Raw genomic sequence first — 13,862 nt, 5'->3', positions numbered from 1 at the left:
AATTTGCACTCTTTTTCCCTCCATCTGTTCTTCTTTTTTTTGCCCAGTCTCTGACGAAAATGTTTTTTGTGCATTTGGTATGTATGATTTATGGGCAGCAAAATTACTTTTTTAAAAAATTGAATTTTGTGAGCACTGTGGTATACAATGGTAATGTAATACACTCTAAATTTAATAAAACACTGTCCTTTCCTTAAAGTTAACTTAATTGTTTATATCAGTTAGACACAGCTGGGTGAAACATTATGGTAAATGTAGGCCAAGAACATTTTTTTTTTGTATTTCCTCCAGTTTTGAAATGCCCATCACCCAAGTTTGCTGGCGGCCATTTTCTCAAATGTGTGGTGCCTATTAGGACAATAGCCAGCAGCACACAGGGTAACAAGTTATGTGCTGGCTGGCAATCATAAATGAGGTCCTAAATGTCCAATTCTATATTATAGTAATGTTATATGCTTTAGCCATACTACTTACATTGTACATTTACTATGTGTGAACATTTATTGTCAACGCATAAGAAGTATCATATTCCTCTTATGTTACTGGATCATTTTTTTATAATTGACAGTTAAGTACAGTTAAGTCACTTCCTTGATTTTATAAAAATTAGTTTAAATATTTTTTTTTTCTTTGTTGAATCATATTTTGCTTCCAAATCCCTTTCTTTTGAGCAGATAGAGGTGTAATTTTCTTTTTTCAATTTGATGGATCTGCACATGCAGGTGATTCCTGTCTGAAAACACACACTGCACTGAAAAACACAACACATACTCATGCATCTGCTTTCATGGGGTCTAGTTGAGCATGTTTCCGTGTGTTTTGGCCCAACCTATTTCAGCTACTAAAATATGGCAGGAAATTACCTTCAATTTCCCCATTCACTATTTCCCTTACTAATTTCATGATACATGGAATTTAACTGAGAAGGGTTTCCTATTCATTTATTCTGAAGTACCTAACAGATGGTCTCATTCTGGTTTGTTTACTGCAAACAATAATTAAAACCATAGATATGTTTTAATTCAAACGGTTCTTAAACTGATCCTTCTTTATGAAGCTTATGTTTAATGCAGTTGTGTATTGCTTGCCTTAAATGTGAAATGTGGTTTGAAAAGTGTTAACACCCCTTGAAGTACTGCCTGTAATAGAAAAAGGATAAGGAAAAAAAATGCCCCACCAACAGCTGTAGAGCTGACAAGAAGATATGTAGAAACTGGAATGGAACTGGTTCTTAAGGTATTTGGGAAGGATGGGGGAGTGAAATGATTCAGTGGAAGAATGAATAGTGGGACAAAGTAGGTATCATTTGCAGAACTACCAATGACCATTTTCCTTTTGTTTATTTTCAGGGTCTCAAGAGCTGTAGCTCATGGCTGTTATTGCTACGCTGCTATTCGATCCATACCAGTCACAATGTACATCATTCTGGTCACTGCTTTTCGTTACCACCTGTTTATATGGAGTGTATTTTCTCCAAAGCTGCTCTATGAAGCAATTCACCTATTTATTTCAGCAGGTGTATGTGTTATGTTTACTGCTGTGGATAAAAATCAAGTATTGAAATCCGAGGACTGACTCCTTTTACACTGACATACAAGAGCTGGAATTCCTCTTTTTGTTTTAAATTACTTTTTATAGTGATGTGTAAATAAGTTGGAATATTCTATTTTTGTAAGAAAAATAAGAATGTAAACAATTGTTAGTAGTTCATGTTTTTGCAAAAAGCAAACCGTCTCTGTCATTTAACTATCCAAAATGGACGACTGCATGTGATATGTAGGAAAGGAAAGAGTGAAGCATCTACAAAATTTTTTGGTTTTTTTTGGATTGAACCAGGGCTTTCCCAAAAATGTCACCTGACATTATGAACATGGGGGTAGAGTGGTGCTGTTCATTGCCACTGATGCACTTTAATCTTTCTGTGAAGGCTTCATTTTTTGTTGATTGGTTTAGAAGTTTACTGTTTCATAAATGCTTAGTAGTAATTATTTATACAGATAGCTCATGTGTATTTATATAGGGAAACTGTGGACCTTTAAATCCTCAGACCTTGCCTCTTTTAGGTTACTAATACTGGTAGTTTGGGAATATAGATTGCAGAAGGGTTAAAGTAACTGCTGTAAATTTAAGGTGTTTTTTACAGGAGAAGGAAAGCTCCAAGACAGTTTATTGCCAACAGATTAGCCACAATAGTGCAAGCTATAACACTATATTTATTCTGTAGAATTCTTTACCATACCTGAGTAAACAGCTCTAGACACTGTCTCTGTTTGTTTAGGATAGAAGCTGCCATATAACCTTGGTGTGACATCACTTCCTGCCTGAGTCTCTCCCTGCTCACTTACAGCTCTGAGCTCAGATTACAGCAGGGATGGGAGGGGGAGAGGAGCAAACTGAGCATGCTCAAGCCCTGCCCTGGAGGTTTATGCTGAAAACAGGAAGTCTGATACAGAAGCCCATGTGTACACAATAAAAGGAAAGAAAGTCTGTGTTTCTTTTGACAGAGGAGTCAGAGCAGCATTACTTTGAGGGTTTACTGGTGTATTTATATAGACCTTTCTGATAAAGCTTACTTAATTTTAGCCTTTCCTTCTCCTTTAAAGGAGAAGGAAACCGCCTGGGCGCAAAAACCCCTCCCCCTCCCCTGTGTTAGGTAGTCGAAGTTTTTTTTAAAGAGACAGTACTTCGACTATAGTCAATCCAGTCGAACGATTTTTAGTTCGTAACATTCGATTCAAAGTCGTAGTCAAAGGTTGAAGTACCCAAAAAAAAAACTTTGAATTTCAAAGTTTTTTTCATTCTAATCCTTCACTCGAGCTTAGTAAATGTGCCCCACAGTGTGTAATATATAACTAGTCCAGGTGCTACCTGGCAATTTCTAAAATACTATATGACCCACTTCTTAAAGAATATTTTGAAGTCTAACTTGTACAATTTATACATTAGTTCCTCTGGCCAGCAATGTAGCAAATTGTAACTCAAAAAGAAAAAACAGAAATGTATACTACTCTTTAATACCATAATCATAAAGCAGAGCTTCCCTTTGGTGTATATTCTTTATGTGAAATCACATGGAGTGTAATTCATAAAAATGCATGATCATAGTTTCTCCAGCATTTACACTAAAATGTTACACTACAACAAACTTGTCAAACAAATCTAATAAACCTGCACAGAAGTTGGCATAGTAAGTAAGAATGCTAAGAACGAATGCAGTTGTACTAACTTCCAGTGGCGTAAATACTAGGGATGCACCGAATCCACTTTTTTGGATTCGGCCGAACCCCCGAATCCTTTGCGAAAGATTCGGTCGAATACCGAACCGAATCCGAACCCTAATTTGCATATGCAAATTAGGGGTGGGAAGGGGTAATTATTTTTTACTTGTTTTCTGATAAAAAGTCATGCAGTTTTCCTCCCCACCCCTAATTTGCATATGCAAATTAGGGTTCGGATTCGGTCAGAAGGATTCGGCCGAATCCGAATCCTGCTGAAAAAGGCCAAATCCTGGCCGAATCCCGAACCGAATCCTGGATTCGGTGCATCCCTAGTAAATACCATACAGTGGACCCCACAGCCATGGGGGCCCAGGTGAGTGAGGGTCTGGACCACGGGATCTGCAATATGGTGTCAGTATTGAGCAAGGTGGCATTTGAGCACTAGTTGGTTAAGAAAAGCGATCAACTGAGGTTACCAGGGATGCCTTACAAAATGGTACTCCCTACTATAATAGTGCTTAGCCTTCTGCTTTAATTAAACAGGAGAGCGGGCAAAGCAGAAATGGCACCAGATTGATATCTAATAAATGAGCATTTATTTGAGCCTCTTATTTGTGACAAGAGGCTGAGACACCGTCAAAGAGTAAGTGCACAAGTAATTATGGCTCCTACGAACCAGTTAGGGTGGGAAACTCCATTCTGTTTTAAATACGCCAGCAGTCTCCAACACTTGCTATTTGCTGCAGCCTTGCATTTTTGCTGCTGATAACTATGCAAGGAGCATTATTAAATAAATATAGTAAACATTTGTAGTAGTTGGATACCTCTGTTTTAAAATTTTTGCTTGTGAAAAAAATTGTCCCAGTGTGCCAGTCCAAAAGTAGAATTGCGTGTTTTATTGTCTTAGCTAGATTTAAAAAAAAATTTTTTCCGTTTTTTTTAAATTATATACTATGACCCCACCCCCACCGATATCTTTCCTTGTATTTAATGACCATTGATGGAAATATACCTGTTATGATATCTTAAAATTATTAAATGCAAGTCATCATTTGTAAACCTTTTACAGTTGACGGTAAAGGAATGAACTTCATACTGGAAAACAGAATAGTTAAAGCTTTTATACAGTTAAAGCACATTATACAGTGAACATCTGATTTCAACTGCATCTGAATCTGATCTCAAAAAAAGAAATGTTATACTGGAACTTCTGTTTTCTCTTTTTGTGTTGAAACTTTTGTATTTTGGTAGGATATTCAGGATTAATTTTTGTAATTGTTTGTTTTCTTTTATATTTGTACCAGGTATTGTGTTTTATATCTCCCTATAAAAATCTGCATTGCCCATAATGGGTTTTAGTTAAAGGACAATATCATCAGCAATTAAAAGTATTTGTTGGAAAATAGCATGCATGGTTTTGTAATTTAGAAATAGTATTTCTTCAGCGGCTCCAGACATCACGGAAAGCTACGTTTTTGACACACAACTCTAGAAAATGGGACCTGTTATGAGAATGCATAATACTTGTATTTTTAAGTATTTCTATTCTTTTTTTTTTTATCTTTAATCTTTATTGTTTTCCTCCTATAACCCACTAAAGGATCATTATTTTTACTCGTACTGTGATCTCTTCTTACCCCTGTAAGGAGAGTTTGCTTAGGGAAATGGTACATGTACTGTTTTTGGGTGTTTCTTTCTTTTGCCTGGGCACTTATTTGCTCATCGGGTAGTCAACAAAACTGTCCTGGAAATGCAGGCGCACTTGGAGGTAGGCAGTTGTTGCTTGTGCATAATACATATTAAATTTCTCTGGAATACAAAATGAAAAAATGACTTTAAAAATAAATTAAGTACTCACTACAGTGCATTGTTATAGGTGCATGTTTATATCCATGTTTTACTTTTTATGTCTTTATTTACTTTATGCAACAGGGCTCAGCACTGATTCCTAAACTGTGGGCCTTGTCCACGCAAGGTGAAACTTATGGCAAATGCCTTCTAGATATTTATGAAAGCTCAGCCCGAAACCTGTTCTCCAAATTCACTCCAAAATATACATCAGTGCATTTTCATTTGTGTCTTATTCAAGAAATAATTCTTTATTTTAAACTGATACTTTACTCCTATGTAATAACACAACCTGGACTTTTAAAAATAACATTAGGATGGAGTTCCACATCCCTAGAAAAATCTCCAGGTTCCAACTTTTAATATTAGATCTTATTGATCTATTGCAGTGACATTTCTTGTGTATCAGTGCACTGACATACACATGGAAGGGGGAATGGGGAGTAGCCTGCATAAACCTATTTGTATTTAGTCTGAATCAGGTCTGGACTGGGATTCAAAACTTGCCCTGGTGCAATATGGGCATATATGGCCAGCAGTGTCAGTGCACCAGGTATATGTAGTTATGGAATGCAGATAAAACACAATCAGTATAGAAATGTGTTGCATGCAGTAAACACACTTATCATTATCAAATATGTATTTCAATTTGCTTTACATTTAGTGATAGGTACTGCATGAAAGCATTTATGCACTGATTGTTTTTAATCTGCATTCCATAACTACATATACCTGATGCACTGACACTTATCAGGTGTTCTCTGTTCTGAAATAAAACCGCTGGCCATACATGCCCAGATTGTACCATAATTTTTGTATGCTGGGTAGGGCAGAAACATATGGGCAAGAGCACATGTACAACATGGAACGCTCTTTGTATATCATCAGCTATAATATGGTGGAGCTTGTCATAGATTGGAACTTTTGTTAATTAAGGAGGGATATAATTGTAATAGAACTCAAGCTGTCCATTAAATTAGGTCATGGGGTTATTTCAGCAGCCCGTGTGTGTATTTGTTTTTTATATGTACTTTTTCTACAATATGTTATTTAGGCATCCACCCCTGCAAATTATTATGGAGACCATTACTGAAAGGGTCTAATCCTGACTCCTTATCCTTACTTTGATCTTGATTATATGTTATGCTCAGATTATATTATATCTTTATAACAGAGGCCAGAGTTATCCTCATAAAATGCACTGAACTGATATGAAAAGCTGTAAGCAAACAAAAAGGAAGGGTATTATTGTTGCATATATGTTTTAGCTTCATATGTTGTAGCTTCATAATGAATTGTTTTCCTCCTATATCTGGTTTTATGCATCATTATCCAATGCATTCATGTAATTAACTGTAAATTTCATGTTGCACGCAGATGTTCTTCAGATTTATAATATTACTATGACATTTCATGATGTAGTATAATTCATGTATAAATATAAATTTGAGATGTATTATTATGCTTTATTAATTAACTACTGTATCATTTGTAATTACTGCCTTTAATGGAACTCAGGGATTATACTAAGCAAGACTAAAGTTAATAAATTATCTACAGTAGTAATGTCTGTGACCCTGCTCCCCTCCCCCCTTCCCTTATTGAACCGTTTCGGGGAGGTGAAACATTAACACAAAATTTCAATGTAAGAAAATAAAGAGCATAAAGCAACGGAAATAAGTAATTATTTCTGGTGTAGAAAACAATGGAAATGGAAAAATCTTGGACAGTGAACTTTAAACTTCTCTGTGTTTTTGATTTGCTCAGTCTTCTATTCTCAGCTTTATAATGGCTCTTACAAATGTAAAGAGCTTTATAATGCTCTTTCCATTTGTTACCTAGGCCAAGTTACAGTATCCTAGAAAGAGCAACCATCAGTGCCGTATTTATATATAGGCACCTGAGGACAAGCGCTTAGGTGGCAGCTTTAAGGGGGACCCTCTGATGCCTATATAATCACAATTTTTTTTTTCAAGTAAGAAAAAAAAAAAACCTCCCCAGTCACCACTAGAAATTACCTGCATAAATTCAACAGCAGAGCTGGGAATGAGGGGGTCAGCCAGTGATTCCTTGGAGCCGCGATGTCACACATAGCGGAAGTGATGTCACGCACAGGTGTGCACGTGATATCTTTTTTCCAATTAAAAATACAAAAATAAGCAATTCAGGTGAAATAACAGATTGTTAGCAGATGATAGTTGCTGTAATGATAATTTATATAAGCATAATTAAGTTAGTGTAAGCCCTATAGTTAGCAAATTGCCATTTTAAAGGGCTATAGTGTATTAAGCACAAATTCTAATTTGTGCTGATAATAAAAATGGATTCAAGCTGCTTCAGTAATATGCACACATCACGTGCAAGCCTCCTAGTGTGTGAATACCTTGTAGAATTGTAAGCACTACAGAAAAATTACTTCTTGGAAACTGAAAATCTTGCATTGACTTATGAAACTTCTAATGCATCCATCTTTCCCACTACATTATAAATCTTTCATTACAAGCTTTTATAAAGTAAACTTTGATTTCTTTAAGGAATTATTGATTTAAAATCAGTTATGGTGATATATCCTGGTATCTAAAGGAAAGTGTGTATTTACAAGACATTTCATGGATGGATGGTTCCATGTAGGGAGATAACACGACTTCCAAACACCATCTGTTACCCTTTACATTTTAACTGTTGCATTTTCAACAGAAATTGCAGAGTGAAGGGTTTTATATTTCCAGTTGAATTAAATATGTAGCAAAAAATAATGTGTACTTCATATACATCATACGGCCCTGTTGATAATATTACCAGAAGTTCCAGCCCTGAGACTCAAACAGCATATTTTGTTAAATGCATTCATATCTTGCGTTAACTTCCCATCTGTTTTAATGTTTATATAGAGATATATATATATATATATATATACACACACACACATATATATATATACAGTATATATTAATATATTAAAGCTCCTAAAGGTAACTATTATTTTTCTCTATTTTTTCAATATATATTCTCTAACAGGCTCGGTGTGATTGTCGATACTTCTACAACCTAGATGATTCCTTCTGCTAATGTCCTATAGTCTAGGGCAGTGGCATCCAGCCTATGGAGCTGCCCCTTCTGGAGTACACCAAGAATAATGGCAGGGTGCCTGAAGACTAGTTAAAGGGAAAGATTGGTGAAAAGTGCCTGATTGCTTTCCTGGAAGGCTAGATTAAGGTTGAGTTAGCTACAGATAAAGGTAAACAATAGCAGATATGCGTTGAACCTTGTCTGAATTACTGATATAGTATTGCTTGTTTTATATATGTAAGATGGGGGGGGGGCAGGTGGATACACTTTGCAGATCAGTCAAATGTCTTTTATAAAGAAATAGCAAATACATTGATCCAGATCTGTGTTTATAAATATTGTCCCATATTATATTATTAATATTTACTTCTTCAAATTTACCCAGCTGGAGAGCTATTGTGTCAGGGCTAACAAAATCGATGAAATAATACCATTATCCTTTAGCTGCAGTTTAAAAATACACTGTGTAATGCTACTGCATACTCAGGGGAGGGGTTTCTAGAGTGCAGGATGTATTTTTTTCTCCTTGGAAACAAATCCTTGAAATATTATCCATGCATTATCCATGCATACAAAGAAGACCGGGTGTTCTAGTACAGGTATGGGACCTGTTATCCAGAATACTCGGGACCTGGGGCTTTCCGGATAACTGATCTTTCCGTAATTTGGGTCTTCATGCCTTAAGTCTACTAGAAATTAATTTAAACATTAAATAAACCCAATAGGCTGGTTTTGCTTCCAATAAGGATTAATTATATCTTAGTTGGGATCAAGTACAAGCTACTGTTTTATTATTACAGAGAAAAAGGAAATCATTTTTAAAGTCCCATAGTCTATGGGAGACAGCCATTCAAATATTTGAAATGCAGTCTTTAGTGTAGTGACATTAATGTGCCCTAATTTGTATCATTATAAAGGGTTTTATTCTTCTCTTTTTTACATTAGGAGGCCAGCAGTTACTGTGCTTCCTATTCTGATCATCACACAGGCTTGTTAGCTGTGTGTCAAAGCTACCTTTCCTAGGATTTCTTGTCTTCAGACCTCAGTTATGAAAATATTACTTTGTTTATAACCCTTTAGTTACCTGCTGCCTTTTATAGGATTCCCCAATACGAATCTGCATACCTTTCAGGCAAGCTATCAAATTCTGTCATTTCAGTCAATACATTTGATGACTTGTCCACAACTTTAAAGAGAATGCAGCAAGAGGTGACACTGTTTTTTTTGAAAAACATAAACATAAGAGGTCCATTATCTGGAAACTCCATTATCCTGAAACCTCCAAATTATGGTATAGCCATCATTTAATTAAACGTCATTTAAATTAAATAATTCACATTTTAATAAATTATTTCCTTTTTCTCAGTAATAATAAAACCGTTCCTTGTACTAAATCCCAATTAAGATATATAGAATAATTCCATATTGGTGGCAAAACAATCTTACTGGGTTTATTTAATGTTTAAATCATTATTAACTAGACAAAGTATGCTGATCCAAATTACAAAAAGACCCCTTATCCAGAAAACCTCAACATTCTGGATAACAGGTCTCATAACTGTACTAGACTTTTTGTGTGACATAACTTGCCTATTCATAACATTTGTGTCAAGTATAATTTTTTCTGGCTAGCCATCAATAGTAATCTATAATTATATGCTGGTATTGAATTGACTTTGTACGGTGGTACATACTCATATGAGTATTAAATTGTTTTAAAGAGTTTTAAATTGTGTGCCATGGGATTCTTTACTGAGGAGACATTTATCCAATCCACATATTAAATATTTAGATGATGAAAGAAGTATAGCTGTTTTTCCAATAGTTAAAAAAAATGTATGTATGCTTAATGTATGCAGTAGTTAAAAAATGTAATGTATGTAGAATGTGTCCTCTTTGTTGAAGGATAGTGTCAAACTGATGAAGGTGGCATCAAAGTGGCAAATGAGGTTCAAATAGAAAAGTGTTTAATTTGTTGTTTCAAAATACAGATATAGGATCCGTTATCCAGGAAGCTCCAAATTACTCGAAGACCATCTCCTGTAGACTTCATTATAATCAAATAATTCAAATTTTTAAAAAGTATTTCCTTTTTCCTTTAGAATAATAAAACAGTACCTTGTACTTTATCTTAACAAAGATATAGCTAATCTTTATTTGATGCAAAACAACCCTATTATGTTTAATTCATGTTTAAATGTCTTTTCTAGACTTAAAGGGGTAGTTCACCTTTGAGTTAACTTATTATGATGTAGGGAGTGATATTCTGAGACATGTTTTTGAGTTATTTCGATTTTTATTCAGCAGCTCTTCAGTTTGCAATTTCAGCAGTCTGGTTGCTAGGGTCCAAATTACCCCAGCAACCATGCATTGATTTGAATAAGAGACTGGAATATTAAGGTAGGGAGCAGGGCCGCCATCAGGGGGGCACAGGGGGGACAGAGGTTCCGGGCCTTGCAGGTATTTGTGTATAAGGGGTCCGGCCATGCTTCACTTACTTTATTAGTCGGGCCCCCCTGCTGTCAGACTGCTGAAATCTTCAGAAAAGAGCACAGGAGCTCCGGTGTGTGTATGATCAGTCTCCTTTTCAGTTCTCTGTATCCTCATTGGTTAATTAAGTTTAAGTCCCAGTAAAGCTGTACAGGGATTGGATAGGTGAAGTAGGATCTTCCCCTCCAGCCTATCCAATCCCAATGCAGCTTTTCCCGGGACTTAAAATTAATCAACAAATGAGGATACAGAGAACTGAATAGCAGAAAAATCATGCACGTATGGGATTTCCAGTCTTCTATTCTGAAGCTTGCAGAATGCTGACAGCAGGGGGGCCTGGCTTATCAAGTAAGTGAAGCCTGGCCGGGGCCCCCCTTAGCTCTAGCAAACAATTTTTTAAAAATGGGGGGGGGGCTGTTCACCAGCTTAAACTTAAAGGAGGGTCCACCAGCTGATTTTAATAACTTGTGGGGGGCCCAGGCCATCAGTATTTTTTTTACTTGCAGGGGGGCCCCTGATCACCAATGACTTTTTATAACATGTGGGGGGGTGGCCATCAATGACTTTTTATAACTTAGGGGGGGTCATAATTGTATTTATTCATCAGTATTTATTCTGAAACTAGTGATGAGTGAACATCTGCATTTTGTTTTGCAAAACTGCATGCAATTTAGTGAAACTGTGAAATTTTGCAGAAATTCAATGGGAAGGTGAAAAAAAGTTATTTTTAGCTCTGAAAATTCCCTGAAATGGAATATACATTGCCCTACCTTGTAAGAAAAGTTCCTTTCTGTTATGATACATCTGTTCTTCAAAGGGAAAAAAAGGCTATGATGTTGGTAATTTATTTTCCTTTATCCTTTCTCCTAGTTGCTCAGGCCAAAAATTTTCCAAATCAGGCTCTCACTCCATTGGCTGATGTGAAGGCAAGGGGTGGATAATAAAGGTATATGCATATTTTTCTCCAGTGCAACAGACCATGGGGCAAATTTACTAAAGGGCGAAGTGACTAAGATGGGTGAGGATTCACCAGTTTGATGTCATTTCGGTACTTCGCCGATTTACTAACAGTCGATGAGGTAACTTCGCTAGCGAAGGAGATAGACTTTATTGGTACTTCGCTCCCTAATGCCTGGCGAATTTGCGCTGTGGCGAATGGACGTAACTATGCAAATTCACTAAGATGCAGATTTTACTGAACGTTACCTCTTGCGCCAGACTTGCCTTCGGCACCTCAGACCAGGTGAAGTGCAATAGAGTAGATAGGACTTCCTAAAAAAAATAGTTGAAAATTTTTCTAAGTCCCAAAAAACTCTAGCATCTTTTCCATTTTCAGGGTGATAGGCTGAAAAAGAGTGTACTTTTTTGGGGGGTAACCGGCTTCCCCCCTACATTTCCTAACATATGGCACATAAACTATACACTGGGCTCATGTGTAGGGCAATAAAACAAATCTAATTTATTTTATTAAGGTTTCCTGGGCTTGTGTAATGTAATGTATTTGCTGCAACATATATGTCCATTTAACTTCCCGCCGTATGCAAATGAGGCAACGCTAGTGCAACTTCGCTTGCCACAGTAATGGTAGCGCAACTTCTCCAGTGTTCGTTGACTTTGATGCAACTTTGGATTTTAGTGAATTAGCGTTGTCCTGGCGAATCTATGCCTGGCGAAGTGTTGTGATGTGAGTGAAGAATTTTCTGACTAAACCATTATTTTTGTAGTGAAACTGTTCACTCATCCCTATACCTTATCCCTTATAACCTTTACTTATAGCTCTGACTTATTGAGCAGCAGTGCTGTACACCAATAAATATTCACTAAGACTAGAAAAAAATAACAAAAAGGTGGTATAAAGGTGATACCTTTATTGGCTAACTGAGATAATCATAGCAAGCTTTCAGAACATTTTAGTTCCTTTTTCAAGCTGAATACTGTATATCATTATCTCAGTTAGCCAATAAAGGTATCAACTTTGTACCACCTTTTTGTTATTTTTTTTTTTGCCCTGTGACTGGCTAACACGGTACAACAAGTTCACTAAGAAAATAAACATATCCCTTGACATTAGAATAACAATCTTTAATCACGGGAGGAGATTTAATAAGTTACTACGTTGTCAATCAGTATAAGATAAAAACAAGAGTCATTTTTGTGTCTTATATTTCATGGCACCTTTATGTTACAAATGCAAGTTCTCTTCCTCTTTGGGCGGTGGTTGACATCAGATTGTGCTTGTTTGCTTCTTTGGATACATTGATATCTTTTGATGATAATGACAACTGTTGTGTGGCCAGCTTGATTATGCTTCCAGTCAGCCTGGGGCAGCTTCACCTAAGGTTAGGGGCACACTGGACGATTTGGGGAGATTTGTCTGGCGACTAATCGCCTCGTCTTTGCGGCGACCAATCTCCCTGAATGCCTTCCCTCTGCCTTGCACCGGATAAAATGAAAAATCTCCTGCGTTTTCCAAAGTTGCCCAAAGTTGCCTCATGAGGAAACTTCCGGCGACTTCGGAATATGAAGTGCTGTAGCGCAGGCGATTTTTCATTTTAGCTGGCGCAAGGCAGAGGGAAGGCGTTCAGGGAGATTGGTCGCCACAAAGACGAGGCGATTAGTTGCCAGGCGACTAAATCTCCCCGAATCGCCCAGTGTGCCCCTACCCTAAACCAGAGGAGCTCTGATTGTCCATTAATGACCCTTTTTACCTGTATAGACTGTTACAAAACCCTATGCTATAAGGATAATATGATTCAGTTCGGGCCAGGCCAAAGTGTTTTAGCACCCAAAGCAAGCACTTCAATCAGAGGCCCCCCTTGCAGTCCCAATTTACTATAAAAACATCCAGATTCAGATAACCACCCCCTCCTGCAGTACATTTCTGCTCCAGCAGCCAGTCAGAGAAAGCCACGGCCACACTGGCTTCACCAACAATCACATCAGTGCTGCCATTTCTTGCTGCTCATCCTACTTGCCGCCTAAAATAAATGACATCAAAAGGAGTTGACAGTTAAAGATTTCCAAGTGGAAATTAAGGGACAAAATTAAAGCTGTGATTTTATTGCATCCATTAAATGTAACATAAAAAATAATAAAAAATAAAGCCCTGCATCATATATGGAAGGGCAACGGAGCAGTACACAGATATGACTGGCAGAAAGTTTCACATTTTAACTGTATACAGCAGTACTAGTTCTATAGGGGGTGATAGGAGTAATAGTTCTATAGGGCACATCT

The 13,862-nt window shown here is 36.8% G+C and overlaps 1 protein-coding gene across 1 annotated transcript in view; it reads left to right on the top strand.

Moving 5' to 3' along the window:
- The window catches only part of pigg.L (phosphatidylinositol glycan anchor biosynthesis class G L homeolog), a 28,863-nt gene extending 27,288 nt beyond the window's left edge, over positions 1 to 1,575 (top strand). Inside the window, 1 exon segment of the mRNA XM_041561655.1 lies at positions 1,350 to 1,575. Within this exon segment, the coding sequence (XP_041417589.1) occupies positions 1,350 to 1,575 (226 nt within the window).
- The last annotated feature ends 12,287 nt before the right edge of the window (positions 1,576 to 13,862 follow it).

Source organism: Xenopus laevis, chromosome 1L (genome assembly GCF_017654675.1).
Source record: "Xenopus laevis strain J_2021 chromosome 1L, Xenopus_laevis_v10.1, whole genome shotgun sequence".
NCBI classification, from domain to species: Eukaryota; Metazoa; Chordata; class Amphibia; order Anura; family Pipidae; genus Xenopus; species Xenopus laevis.
The sequence above is the reverse complement of the archived record's forward strand: the minus strand, read 5'-3'. Positions and strand labels throughout refer to the sequence as shown.